The sequence below is a fragment of the Phytophthora ramorum genome (genome assembly GCF_020800215.1).
Source record: "Phytophthora ramorum isolate Pr-102 chromosome Unknown Phyram_PR-102_s0011, whole genome shotgun sequence".
Classification (NCBI taxonomy): domain Eukaryota; phylum Oomycota; class Peronosporomycetes; order Peronosporales; family Peronosporaceae; genus Phytophthora; species Phytophthora ramorum.
The window spans coordinates 796265-808411 of record NW_027150657.1 but is presented as its reverse complement, the minus strand read 5'-3'; the positions used below and the strand labels follow the sequence as shown (position 1 = coordinate 808411).

The 12147-nt window shown below is 56.2% G+C and overlaps 5 protein-coding genes across 5 annotated transcripts; all 5 read right to left on the bottom strand.

Moving 5' to 3' along the window:
• Positions 1 to 134: 134 nt before the first annotated feature.
• KRP23_11083 (Ribosome biogenesis protein WDR12-like protein) lies at positions 135 to 1514 on the bottom strand (the record flags this gene model as incomplete). The annotated part of the gene is made up of 4 exons (XM_067881600.1): positions 135 to 617; positions 698 to 1283; positions 1364 to 1416; positions 1494 to 1514. The coding sequence occupies 4 exons, from the start codon at positions 1512 to 1514 to the stop codon at positions 135 to 137; spliced, it is 1143 nt and encodes a 380-aa protein (XP_067740894.1).
• A 3226-nt stretch (positions 1515 to 4740) lies between these two features.
• KRP23_11082 (uncharacterized protein) lies at positions 4741 to 6006 on the bottom strand (the record flags this gene model as incomplete). Its single annotated transcript, XM_067881599.1, has 1 exon — positions 4741 to 6006. One exon carries the CDS (start codon positions 6004 to 6006, stop codon positions 4741 to 4743), a length of 1266 nt encoding a protein of 421 aa, XP_067740893.1.
• Positions 6007 to 6319: 313 nt separating this feature from the next.
• Positions 6320 to 8269, bottom strand: KRP23_11081 (Protein ENHANCED DISEASE RESISTANCE 2-like; the record flags this gene model as incomplete). Its single annotated transcript, XM_067881598.1, has 2 exons — positions 6320 to 7505; positions 7563 to 8269. The coding sequence occupies 2 exons, from the start codon at positions 8267 to 8269 to the stop codon at positions 6320 to 6322; spliced, it is 1893 nt and encodes a 630-aa protein (XP_067740892.1).
• A 279-nt stretch (positions 8270 to 8548) lies between these two features.
• On the bottom strand, positions 8549 to 11209 carry KRP23_11080 (Insulin-degrading enzyme; the record flags this gene model as incomplete). The annotated part of the gene is made up of 1 exon (XM_067881597.1): positions 8549 to 11209. One exon carries the CDS (start codon positions 11207 to 11209, stop codon positions 8549 to 8551), a length of 2661 nt encoding a protein of 886 aa, XP_067740891.1.
• An 83-nt stretch (positions 11210 to 11292) lies between these two features.
• KRP23_11079 (Insulin-degrading enzyme) lies at positions 11293 to 11622 on the bottom strand (the record flags this gene model as incomplete). The annotated part of the gene is made up of 1 exon (XM_067881595.1): positions 11293 to 11622. One exon carries the CDS (start codon positions 11620 to 11622, stop codon positions 11293 to 11295), a length of 330 nt encoding a protein of 109 aa, XP_067740890.1.
• Between the last annotated feature and the right edge of the window lie 525 nt (positions 11623 to 12147).

Here is a 12147-nt window from a genome sequence, read left to right as displayed (position 1 = left end):
ATGCAGGCAGATCGTGCTTCGGATAGACCAGAACACACGAGGGTGGTGAGCTCTTGCAACGAGAGGCCACAAGTAGGGGAGAGATGAGGAAGCAGTCGAAACAAGCAAAACATGTCAGTCTTTTTCTATCTGCCTTACACGCTGAAGAAGTTCAGCTTCTTGTCGTCGCCGCCCGTGACGAAGGCCACGTTGTTCTCGTCCTTGCCCTGGTTCCGCCAAGACAGGTCAAGCAGCTTGCCTTCGTGTGCGTTCACAGTGTGCAGAGGAATTGTGCTGCGTGCGTCCCAAACCTTGGCCGTGCCGTCGTAGCCGCCAGACACAAACAGGTGCTCGTTCGTGCTGTCCGGGTGCCAGGCCACCGAGCTCACCCATTCCTTGTGCGACCGGAAGGTACGCTGTACGATACTCTCACCGCTCTGCTGCGCGCGCGGGTCCCACAGACGAATGCAGTTGTCCGGGTGCGCCGTAAGGAGAAGCCCGTTGGCGTTGACGCTCAGGTCCGACACGGCGCGGTTGCCCACAAGCGACTGCGAGCAGGACTCGGTCACCAGGTCCCACAGACGCACAGTACGGTCGCTGCCAGCAGAGATAACCACATCTTCATCGTGCTCCGAGTCCTTGGGACGGAAAGCCACACCGTCACGTAGCTCGTGTGGCCAACGAGCACGACCTCCGCTTCCAACTGCTGGAAACTCACGGCACCTGCTCCGCTCTCCGTCTTCTTGTGCTTCTTCGCGGAGCGCTGTTCACCTGAATCCTCCGAGTTGCTAGGGGTCTTCCACACGCGCACCGTGTTGTCCCAGCTGCCGGTAACCACGCGCGTGCCCGCCGCGTGCATCTGCACAGCGTCGACACTGTTCAAGTGGCCAGTCAGCGCCGCCATGGGCGCCAGCTTTGCCGTATTGGCTGTGAACCGCCAGAGCTGCGCCAACTGATCCTTGCCGCTGCTAGCAACGACGAACTCTCCGCTCTTCGCGGAACTGGGCGCCACACTCACCGCCTTGATCGCGCCCTGGTGAGCCTTCACCGAGGCCTTGAGGTCTCCCTGAGCGTTGTACACCCGCAGCACGCCATCATAGCAGCCAGTGACCACCAGCTCGTCATCCAGCGTCGCGACAGCACTGACCCAGTCCGGGTGGTCGCTGCCGTTCTGTTTCTGCGGCTCGGGCAGCGCCTCCACGTACTCGAGCGTAAGCAGCGCCTCCTCTGAGACCTCGTTGGTCTGCAGGTACTTGTCCAGCGACGAGCGCAGGAACAGGCCGTCGACGAGGAAGTCAAAGGGTCTGGGGGCGTCACCCGTGGCCAGCAAGTGGTTAACGACCTGCGAGAGTCCACGACGATTGAGGCGTGTGGCACCGCGAACGGGGTCTCGGTCACGCGGATGGACGCGTCTTTCGTGACGAATTTCACGCGAACCTGGTGGAGATTTTCAATGCAAAATTCACAGAATTTTAGTGAGGGAATGCGAGGCGATGGTGGTGATGGAGTCGCACCTGCGGGCCTTCCTCGTCCATTGCTGCAGAGGGGTTTAAGAGGAGCTCCGGTGGAGGTGATGCACAATTGAATTGACGAATGCCTCTTCGTAGCTGGTGGTTTTGACTGGAGCGCTGGAACTCGAAGTGAAGGGATATGATTGGATGATAATAAGGGTTTGGAACGACAGGATTGGGTAGAAATTGAATTGGTGTGGAACACGTCAAGTGCTCACACGTCACATGGAGTTTGTCCTCAAGACATCAACCTCACCCGTGTGAATTTGAGCCTGAAGACTACGTGCAGTAGTTGCCACTGAGCTCTTACGTTTGAAACTGTACTTTGAGGCAGGTGGGTGGAGGCCTTTATCACACCTCTAAAACCTTTGCGAGTTTCGGAGGTCTGCCTGCTCCACGATAGACGAATGAAATTTTTATCACACCTCTTTCCTTTCTGCCAGTTTCTCGGAACTTCGACGCTCATTTGCTTATATGCTCTGCGATGAAGCCGTCAATAGGAATGCAATTTCAGTGTCGTGTTCCTGATGCCCCGCCGTGATTTCTTTTGACAATGTTGGATTCTGAGAGTGACATTGGTGGACACGCTGTTTCACGTCATTCAGCTCACGTAACTTGTCCTCGAAATCCTCTTCCAGGCGGCTTCAAATTCGGCGCGTGCTTCGCATAGTCAAAGTTCAAAGTTCAAATCTTTCTCCAACTGGAGCTGATTGGCGAGTGAATAAGAAGACGATGGTTCTAGTGGGAAAAGAGCTAACAAGTTCCATACGTGATCGAGTCAGAATGTATTTCTCGGCTGGATGGTGCGTGCAGTTTTACTGCTTTCGTGAAAGAGGGTCTGAAGTATCCGATCGTTTCTGCAGCAGCTTGTAGTATGACCCACGAAAGACTTCATCTCTCCGGCAGGGTTTGACGTAGTTCGGTGAGTTTGTGGGGATCCAACAGAAACTGATGCGTCAACTCTTCGTGCGAGAACTGCATGATGTGTGCTTGAATGTAGGCGCGCACATCTTGGTCAAGCACATCAAGATCCACGAAGACGGCACTACATGTATTAATATACGTTGTGGAGTAGAGCTACTGATGAACGCTGGGCGAGTAAGGAGGTACGATGAGGTCGTTTTGGAAACAGTGAGCAATTGTGAGGATACTCGGTTGTTGCTTCAGTTGGTAGGAATGGGGACTTAAAAAAAACATTTTGCTACGCAATGAGGTTTTGGACGAAAATGCAGCCGAGATGCACACATTTATTTCATACACGTTGTGTGCGGTTGGGTACAACTAGAACGGGTACGCACCCTCGAGTTTCTCCAAGAACACGCCGTCCTTCATCGGCATCTTGACGCGAGCCACGTTAGACGGAGTTGCGTCCCAATCCGTGTTGTTCAGCGCTTTACGTGCCAGGTCCGGGAGCTGATCCCATGTGATGAGGGGCTGAAATTCCCCAGCGTCCTCCGTGTACTTGACCGCCGTGTTACCAAAGATGTGGTTGTAGTAGTACGAGACCATCAGACTCGTTCCGTCAAAGTACTTCTCCTTGGGCGGGGCCTCTTTTGACCAGCCCACAGCAGCAGATAAGGACGTGGCCAGAACGGTCGAGTTTTGGCATTCAGGTTGTCGAGCCACACAACTGCGTACTCCCATCCGTTGCGGTGGCCGAAAAAGCGAAGTGAGAGGGGAACCGGCAACGGAGCTCGTCCCTTGGGGAAGTACCAGGCGTACATGATGGCCCACACGTCCTTGACCTTCATCCAGCGAGCGTAGACTTGAGAGCCCAACGGGGACCCTCGGCATTCTCCATCTTGCGGGCCGCTCCACTCAAGGCCACCGCTAATGGCTCCATCAGCCTGAACGGCAGCGTACGGGTGGCACCCGTCCTCAACCAATAGCCGGGGTTTGTACTTGACGGCGGCTTTTCGGCGTCAGTCTTCGGTCTGGGCTGCGCAAATGGCTCGACGGTGTCGTGCGGGATGATGATGGTGCGTTCAGCGTGGACGGCAGCAAGAGACGCAACGACAGCGATGAGGACGGCGCGGAAATTCATGGTTTGCACAACTTGGGCTCACTAGTGTGCGTTGTAGCTGGAAGATTGCAAAGTGAGCGGAGTTGTGCCTGGTCAAGACTCAATCACCGACTATTACAGTTACATGTAGATATCGTCACTGTTCAGTGCGTAAGAAATACAGTTTGGTGCGAAGCATTTTTCTGATCGAGCTTTGAGCGCAAAGTTCGAGATCTGCAAACCCTTTTGACTGGGCTGTATGGAAGTGTTTACTGTATTTCATTTACTCCACTTCGGGGCGAATCATGGACGCATGGAAACTGAGATGTACAGTCACGACACAGCACGGCGTTTTTGATCACGCACCGTTAACGTCGTCTATGATTGCAGAGCTTGTTATAGTTTTCTCATCCCCCCCCCCACAAAAAAAAAAAAACTCGACTCGGTAGCAGAGCCCCCGAGTGGATTCCTCGCATGCCACCTTGATACATGTATTACCAAGTAAGTACTAGTATTGCAAAGGGGTGAGCGAAGAAAGTATTAACAGCTCAAACACAAAACTTGGATAATGGCTCATTCTTTGCTCGTAACACTCCTGCCAACCAAATGATTGGCCTCCTTCAATTCGTGCCATAACGCGTTTGATGCTTGCAACCGCCTTGCTGAGCCAGCAGGAGGCGATACAAATACGCGTGCACGGTGTGAGTCAGCACCTCCGTCAGATACAGCTGAAAACAAAGCTCGGAGTTGTGATCTGATCAGTGTACTGGCTTTCATTTAGACCAGAAACAGCCGATACCTCACGCTGTGTCTGCATCGGATCTTCCGATTCGGAAGTACATAACTGTATATGTCCAGCATACCAGGTGCCGCTCACCTTATAATGCTCATCATCACTTGGAGAACAACAGGACGTATGCTTCAGCTCGTGGGTAAAACCAAAGTGCATCAGCACCCTCACTCTGGTGGCCAGCAATCATACGACCGCCTCATGGCATCGAGTCAAATTGGACAACGAAGCCAGTACTCTGTCGAGCGTCTGCGTACTTTTCGACCAGTAGACCCAAAACAAGTGAAGGATATCTTGCAGCCCATAAACTATTTTCGAGATTTACCAAGAATGATACGAAGAACGGGGACATTTCAAAAGCCCGTAGTCACCGTATTAAACTTTATGCTAAACAACTGCTTTCAGGTGTTCGCTACCTTCACGTAGCCATACCAGTTCGAATGAGTACACTGCCAAGGCTAGCAAGCACCAGCAAAGCAGCCTGCAATGACCACGATGGCCATGAATGTCCCAACAGCGCCCACCACGTCTGCACCAAAGCTGGCAGATGACAACCAAGCCGAGATCTTGTGGACTATGAGCATTAAAAGCGCAGCTCGCCAGTTCTTGATGCCGTTTGTAACTCCATTCTGTTTCAGCACAACGTCGACTGCGTCTAACAGTGTTGAGCTCACGGGTGTGTCCTGGAAATTTAAACTGGGTGTTTGGGAGCAGTTACCAATCGTTTTGCGGCGCCATCGTGCAAGTTCTTCATCTAGACGAGCCCGTTGGTACTCGCTCACGTCTTGCTTCACGCGTTCCGACAGCTCTCCAAGGGTTGATAGCACCGTTGCTACTTCATTCGAACATTCTTCCACGCGCTCCTCAACAAGTTGCTCGTGGCGCTTTCGTACAAACGTAGCAGCCTTCCGATGCTCTCGCAATCGCTTCTGGAATTCCTCATCTTGCTTGCTTAGTTGATACTCAAAGGCCTCCTTTTGTTGCTGAAGCTGGAAGTGCGTGTTGTCGTGCTGCATGACACTCTGAGCTGCCGACTTCGCTTCCATGGCAAGAACTTTATCCTGCAGTTCGTGAATGTGCTGGTACAGAACGGACAATTTGTAGTTCATAGGAGTGTTCGAATCCATCTTCACTGCATCACCAAGCTCAAACTCACGAGGGGCCCCGAGCACCTCCTTGTCAGCAGAAATCTCCTTTATCAAACTTCGTACAGACTTGTCCAAGTAAATACACTGGAAATGCGACGGATGTTCTGCTGCTAATCCGTCGTAGACCTTGGCGTCTCTGTCTCGGAAGCAGTAGCACTGCACGCACCACCCTGCCTCGAAATACTTGTCGACTCCATGAAGCACAGAAGCAGCTACCTTGCCAGCCACGAGCACTAGCGTCTTCGATTCCTTTTCCTTAGCATCACCTTCGGGACTGCACACTGGCTTGGGCAAATGCCCAAGCGTACGATACTTGGACGCACTCTTGGGTCTCATATCCCAGCCAGCAGCTTGGAAGGCTTCCACGTCCTTCAGCTTCAAGTAGTAGTAGCTCCCGTGAAAATACTTGGTCGCTCCATCCGGATTCGAGAACAACTTCGTCAACTTGCGAGCACTGATGGGAGAATGCTTCCCCAGCTCTGCATCTGAGAACTCTTCCGAGTGCGCGCGCATGTACTTGCACACGTCTTGGTTCAGGGCATCGAGATCCGCGAAAATGTGCCGGGTACTCGGCATGGCCTTCGTCTCTCCCGAGGAACTTGGCAGAGTGCCTCCCTGCTCCACCGAACAAGTGATGCGCTACGAGTGCCTTTCGACAGCAGAGCGTCCCTTGCTGGTGTCGCACCGCTCACGGTCTCAGCATTGGACACTTGAGCCAAACAGCCGATGTCTTGCCCTACAACTGGTGGCCAAAGTGAACGAGGGTGGGGTGAGCAGATGGCTGTGAGTTCATCATGCATTACGATGCCGCTGCTTCTAACGCGGTTGGAGGGTTCAAGTCTCCTTCTGTTTGCCTCTGTCTATGATCTGCTTCAACCTGTAAGGGGGTTTACGTGAGCTTCTTGGCGACGCCCAAGTCGATGTGCACCAGGCGCACACTGCCGAAAAGCCTCTCGGGCAGTTCGTCGGGGCTCTGGCCCTCCAGCACGAAGCCCATGTCAATCACCAGCTTCTTCGCGTAGCCCGACACCAGTCCAACCACACGGTTGGCAACTGCCGACGAGCCGATATCCACGTCCAGTTCGAAGTACTGCTTGCCGCGGAAGGTCGGCTGGCGCAGCTTCTTGCCGATGAGCGCTGGCGTCGAGCCGACCGCTTGGCGCACGATGAAGCTTCCCTCTACGATGCAGGGAATCAGCTTGAAGCGCTCGTTGCGGAACTCGTCCGACCCCTCCAGGAAGTCTGCCATTAGCTCGGCGGAGGGCGACCCGTCCGTCATCACCGACGGATGCGGCGCCTGGTAGTACAGCACCACATTGATGCGCGGGTTACCCGGAACCACAAAGTTAACGACGAACGTGAAGGGCATTTCCGTGCCCTGCTCCTCGTGCCGCTTGAGCTCGCGCTGCACGGAGTTGTCCGGGCGTGAGGCGATGTGCTCGATTGACTCCGAGGACTGGAAAAGGTCGACGCCCACAAGGCGGAGGGATGGAGACTGCGACGGAATCTTCCGTCGGTCGGACAAATAGTCGGGCCCACGCACCATCATTGCCTGGCCATCCGGCTCGGCCCACATCGCTCGCGGCAAGTTACTCGGGAACTCCTCCAGCACCGAGGCGGGTGCATCAGCGTCCCCAGCAGCCCCAGTAGCTCCTTCTTCGTGCGCTGCAGCAGCCTGCTCGTCTGTAGACGCTGCAAGCACCGCGGAAAACTCCTCCGGGACGTTCGGGCACACGTACTTGCGCGCCTCCATCACGTCCCGCAGCCCCGTCAGCGACAGCACCTGCGGCCGCACGTACAAGTGCATGACGTTCAACCGCTGCAGCAGCTGGCCTTCCCAGCCTTGCGGGTCCAAGTGCACCACGTTCGTCACCATGGACGTCAGTTCGTCTCCTAGGGTCACGCTCAGCGCGCGCGGAGAAATGATGAAGCCGCCGCCCTTGCACGTCGCACGCACGAGTCCATGCATGGGCGGACACTCGGGATGCAGCGCACTCTGCATGCAGACAACGTACGACCCATCCTCGGCACGTCGCCAATACCTCAGCAGGCACAGATCTCTCGGTGCCAACCAACTACAAAAACAACGTCAGCATCAACTAGCAACCTAAGAACCACCTCTAGCAACGTACATGGGCCACATCCACACTGGTCTGTAGACAAGGTGGATAATATCCGAGTGGTCATCAATTGTATGCACAACCTCAGCTCTCTCGACCGAGGCGTCCCACACGGGGTAGTTCTTGATCCCCATGAGGTACAGAAAAATCTCGGACGGGGATCCGTCCACCACCTGCAGCGTCTTGAAGCACGGCACGGCGCTCTTCGCCCGAACATTGGACAGTGTCCACAGTGCTGCAGCCACCACCAGCAGCGTGAGCAGCACAGAGACAGCGAAGCCTCCTCCGCCAATGTGGCCGGCCAGGAACGTCACCAATGCGGCGGAAGCAGTGGAGAGCAGCACGTTGTTCAGTGGCTCGGAGCTGTCCGCGTCCTTGGGCTGCTCCTGCCAGACCTGCATGCCCGCGAACAGGTCCACGACCTTCCACGAGGCCGCGAACATGGCCCAGGACCGCTCCAACTCGCTCAGCAGCTTGACGGTGCTGGGCACGTCGGAGGCCGCCGCTTGGCCGCCGTAGTCGAAGCGCAGACGCGGCACCGGCGTCCGTTTGGGCTTGGGAGGCAGCGGTTCCGTGGCGGTGAGGGACATGGCGTCGGACACGGGCACGGCCCCCACGGACACGGAAGACTTGAGTGCCGGGGGAGAAAATGAGCGCGGGGACGACGTGGACGCGCGGCGGCGACCGGCCGAAGAGTCCTCGGGAGCGACATCCATCATGGAGTCGCCTATTGCACAAAGCGTATTATGCCAGTTGGTAGGCAGGATACAGTCGTGCATCGTTTTCGGCTCGCGTGTAAATTTATAGTTTTGTACAATTTATCTCCCCAAGTGTAGCATTAGGTTCAAAAAGACTCTGAAATACAATATATTTGCACATTACATATTGTGCTGCCGGAAGGAACCGAGGGACACGACTGTACATTGCGACATTTAAGCATGACATCATCAGTCACTTCAACGTGGAGGCAACATGGCTATTAGGTTCTGGTCTCGAGTCTACAGTCTGGCGGGCGTGGGGCTGCGGCTCGCGCGCTCTGGGAACAGCGGCATCTTGTGCTTGAACGCGGTCACGTCGCCGATCAACTGGACCCGCTCGCTGGAACGGACGTTGATGCTGCCGACCTGTTGGTGCAGTAACATGGCGGCGACCAGGCCGGTGGACGTGACGACGGAGTTGCTGGGGCTCGAGCCTTCGTCCGCTGCGAGTTCGGGGAACGGGTGCTTGGCGCCGTAGAGGCAGATGCTGAGCTTGCTCCGTCGCTCGCCGCCCACGCCGACGAACGCGTCGAAAAACGCCACGAGGTCGCGCGGCTGCAGCGTCGACACGACGGCGGCCACGCGCTGGCGGCGGTCGAACAGGAACGTCTCGTTCGCGATCTCGCGCCACGCGCGCATCGACTCCTCCATCTCGTGCTTGGGCTTCTCCAGCAGCGCCTTGACGACGGCATTCACCTGCTTCTGCCACGCCGCGGCGGGCATTTCGGCCACAAGCGACCGGAAGCGAGCCACGAACAGCTCGATGCGCTGGTCCAGCAGCTGCGGCGACGCGACGTCCGACTGGATCAGGATGCGGAAGTAGTCGACGCCCTCCGTGCGCATAATGCCGGAGAACACGAGGTACCCGAGCTGCTCCTGGGTGCGAAGCTGGTTGAAGCACGGCTCCTTGAAGATGTGGGCGAAGAGCTCGAGACGAGCGCGAAGCGTCATGGTGCTTCCTTCCGTCTCGCAGTCCAACTGGTACAGTGTGCAGATGGACGAATTGAGGTTGGCCTCGTTCCATTCACGGCGCTGGAAGCGGTACTCGCTGGCATCGGCGAGTTGGACAATGCGCGGCTTGGCGACCTGGCTAGGGAAGAGCGGGAAGCTGCCTCTGCTCGTGCTCCCGTGCTTGCCAAAGCCGAAGGACTGCAGCACTTGCTGCATCAATGGCGGTGCTGCGCTCTGCTGCAAGTTGCCGTAGAAGAAGCCCTCTACGAACACCTGCTGGAAGATGAACTGGCTGTGCGTCACGAGGTCGCCCAGCGTGAGATGCTCGACAGCACGGATTTTGTCGTCCACACTCCACTTGGAGACCTCGAGAAGCTGGCCACACACGTGTACGGCGTGCTGGTAGGGCTCTTCGAGGAAGAAATTCTCGTACATGCGTTTGGTACGGTCTTTCACGCGCTCGAAGACCGCCTCCTCGTACTTGTACTCTGCCTCGGTCATCTCCAGCATATGCTCGAGCACCTTGAAGAGCAAGATCGGAAGCTTGTGCGAGTATCCACCCACGTGGAGCTCGATCGCACGGGAGTTGAAGCCGATCTCGTACTCCATGCCAGCGAGTTCTGCGTCGTAGGACACTTCCGTGAGCTTGTCCTTCAGATACCGCACGAACAGGCTTGTGAGCACCGCATGGTACGGGGTGGTGGACAAGGATGGCGTGTAAAACAGGAAGTGCATCATCAGCTTGGGCTTGCGGAATTGGATGTCCGGCTTGTACCACAAGCGGCACTGCTCGTCTTGCTGCAGCAGCACCGGCGGAGACACGGCAAGACCCTCCTCGCCGCTTCCCGATGAAGGAGACGCTGGGCGAGGAGGTGTCACAATGCGGAAGTCACTGCAGATGAATTCGTTGCGGTGGGGAAGCTTCAGCGACGGGTTGGCTGGGGGAGACGTCCAACGCTGAAGCAGCTCTGGATCAAGAGGTCCCTCCGAGTACGGGGTCTGGTACCACTTCTCAACGCACTGGGTCTTGCCTTCAAACGTCTTGCTCACCACCGTGAGGCGCATTCGCTGCGGAGTGAGCAGATCCAGCACCTTCTGAACCTTGTCGCCATCGTACTCGTAGAGGATGTAGCCACCCGAGAGAATGTACTTCGGCGGGTAGCGATGCATGACATTCGCCATGTGGCTCGTGTAGTTGATCGGACTCTCCTTGCTCTTGAAGCGGAAGTTCTGCAGCGCCAGGTCCTGCGTCTCGCGGAAGATCCACTGCTCGAACGGAGCCTCACGCTGCAGTGCCTGCACGTACTGGTAAACAGCTTCAACCACGTCGTTCACATGCTCGATGCCTGCATCCGTCACGTCGACCTTGACGCAGAACAGTCCCCAGTCCTCATTGTCACGGAAGAGTCCAGCCGAAAGCCCGTTGGCCCACTTTTGCGCCTTCAAGTAGCTCAGGATGGACCCGGGGCCCTCATGGCCCATCAAATGCGACAAGATCTTGGTGGGCTTGGTCAAGAAGTCCCAATGGAGCGACGGCAGTGGCCACGACACGTCAATCACCCGCAGATCCTTCACAGGCGCCACACGCACCTCGCGAGCCATCCTCGACTCGTCGAACGGCACAGCATCTCCAAACGTGGGGAAGCTCCTGCCCGTGTTCTTAATCTCCGCGAACAATTCCTCCGCCCAGCTTTTCAGCGTCGCCAAGCTCTCCTTGCCGCAAATCACGAGCTTCATGATGCTCGCCGAGTAGTACGTGGCATGGAACTCCAGCAACGCCGCACGTACGTCCACACCTTTCTCACTGGGGATCGTGCCCAGCGTCTCTAGATTTCCAGTGCCAAACTTGTGGAACGGATGGTCCGGACTCGAGAGCGCCTTCTGCAGCTGGTAGAGTCTCCGGTGGTCGTTCTGCAGGTTCTTGGCGTTCTCCGAGTTGACGGCGTTCATCTCTCGCTGTGTAGCGCCCGGCGTGAACAATGGGGCGATGAAAAACTGCGAGAATCGATCCAGCGCTTCGTGCAGGTGGTCGCTCAGCACGTCAAAGTAAAATTGGTGTGCATCTGAGACGTGGACGCGTTGCTGCGGCCGCTGTGCGCACTCAGGAACTTCTTGTAGCTGTTCTCATCCGGATATTTGGCGGTACCCAGGAACAGCATGTGCTCCAGGAAATGCGCGAGGCCCGGGAGCTCTTCGGGATCGCTCTGGTGACCCACGTGCACGTCCATGGCGGCGGCGGACTTCTCGGTCTTGGGGTCCGAGATGAGCAGCACTTGCAGCGCATTGGACAGTGTGAAGCTCTCGTACTCGCGCTCGTCCAGCGCAGACACGTCCATGCCGTTCAGCGTCACGACCGATGCCATGGCGACGGAGGAGAGCTTGGCGGTTATGAGTGAGAATGGGGGTACGTCATCCAAACGGATTGAAGCGGGGATCCCACTTTAGTGACCATATTGATGTAGCCATGTTGGAAGGTGTGGTTGGTGCGTTTGCTTGTTTGCTTGTTTGTCGGAGCTCGGAGCTCGGAGTTGGCGGTGCGGATATTTTTACTGCTTGTCGGTTGCCAAGGCGATCGATCGATCACTTCGAAGTAGCTCGGCCATTTCGGTGTTAACAGTATTGGAAGTGCCGAAAAGTTAGATGCAAATATTGTCCTGGTAGAGTGGGTACCCTAAGCCCAATTTTTGCCTGACTCTTTCGCGGGAATTCAACCGCGAATCAAGCCTGGCGCTCCGAGTGGAAGAAGCGAGCTACCTGCGCCATAGAGAGCAGCTAGCCTTCGTGCGAGAGTACCCACCACATCGGCAACGAGCTCCGATAACAGTCTCAGCCTTGCTGCAAACTGAATGCCGGCGGTGTTTGCGGTACAGCATCAAAAAAGAACATGT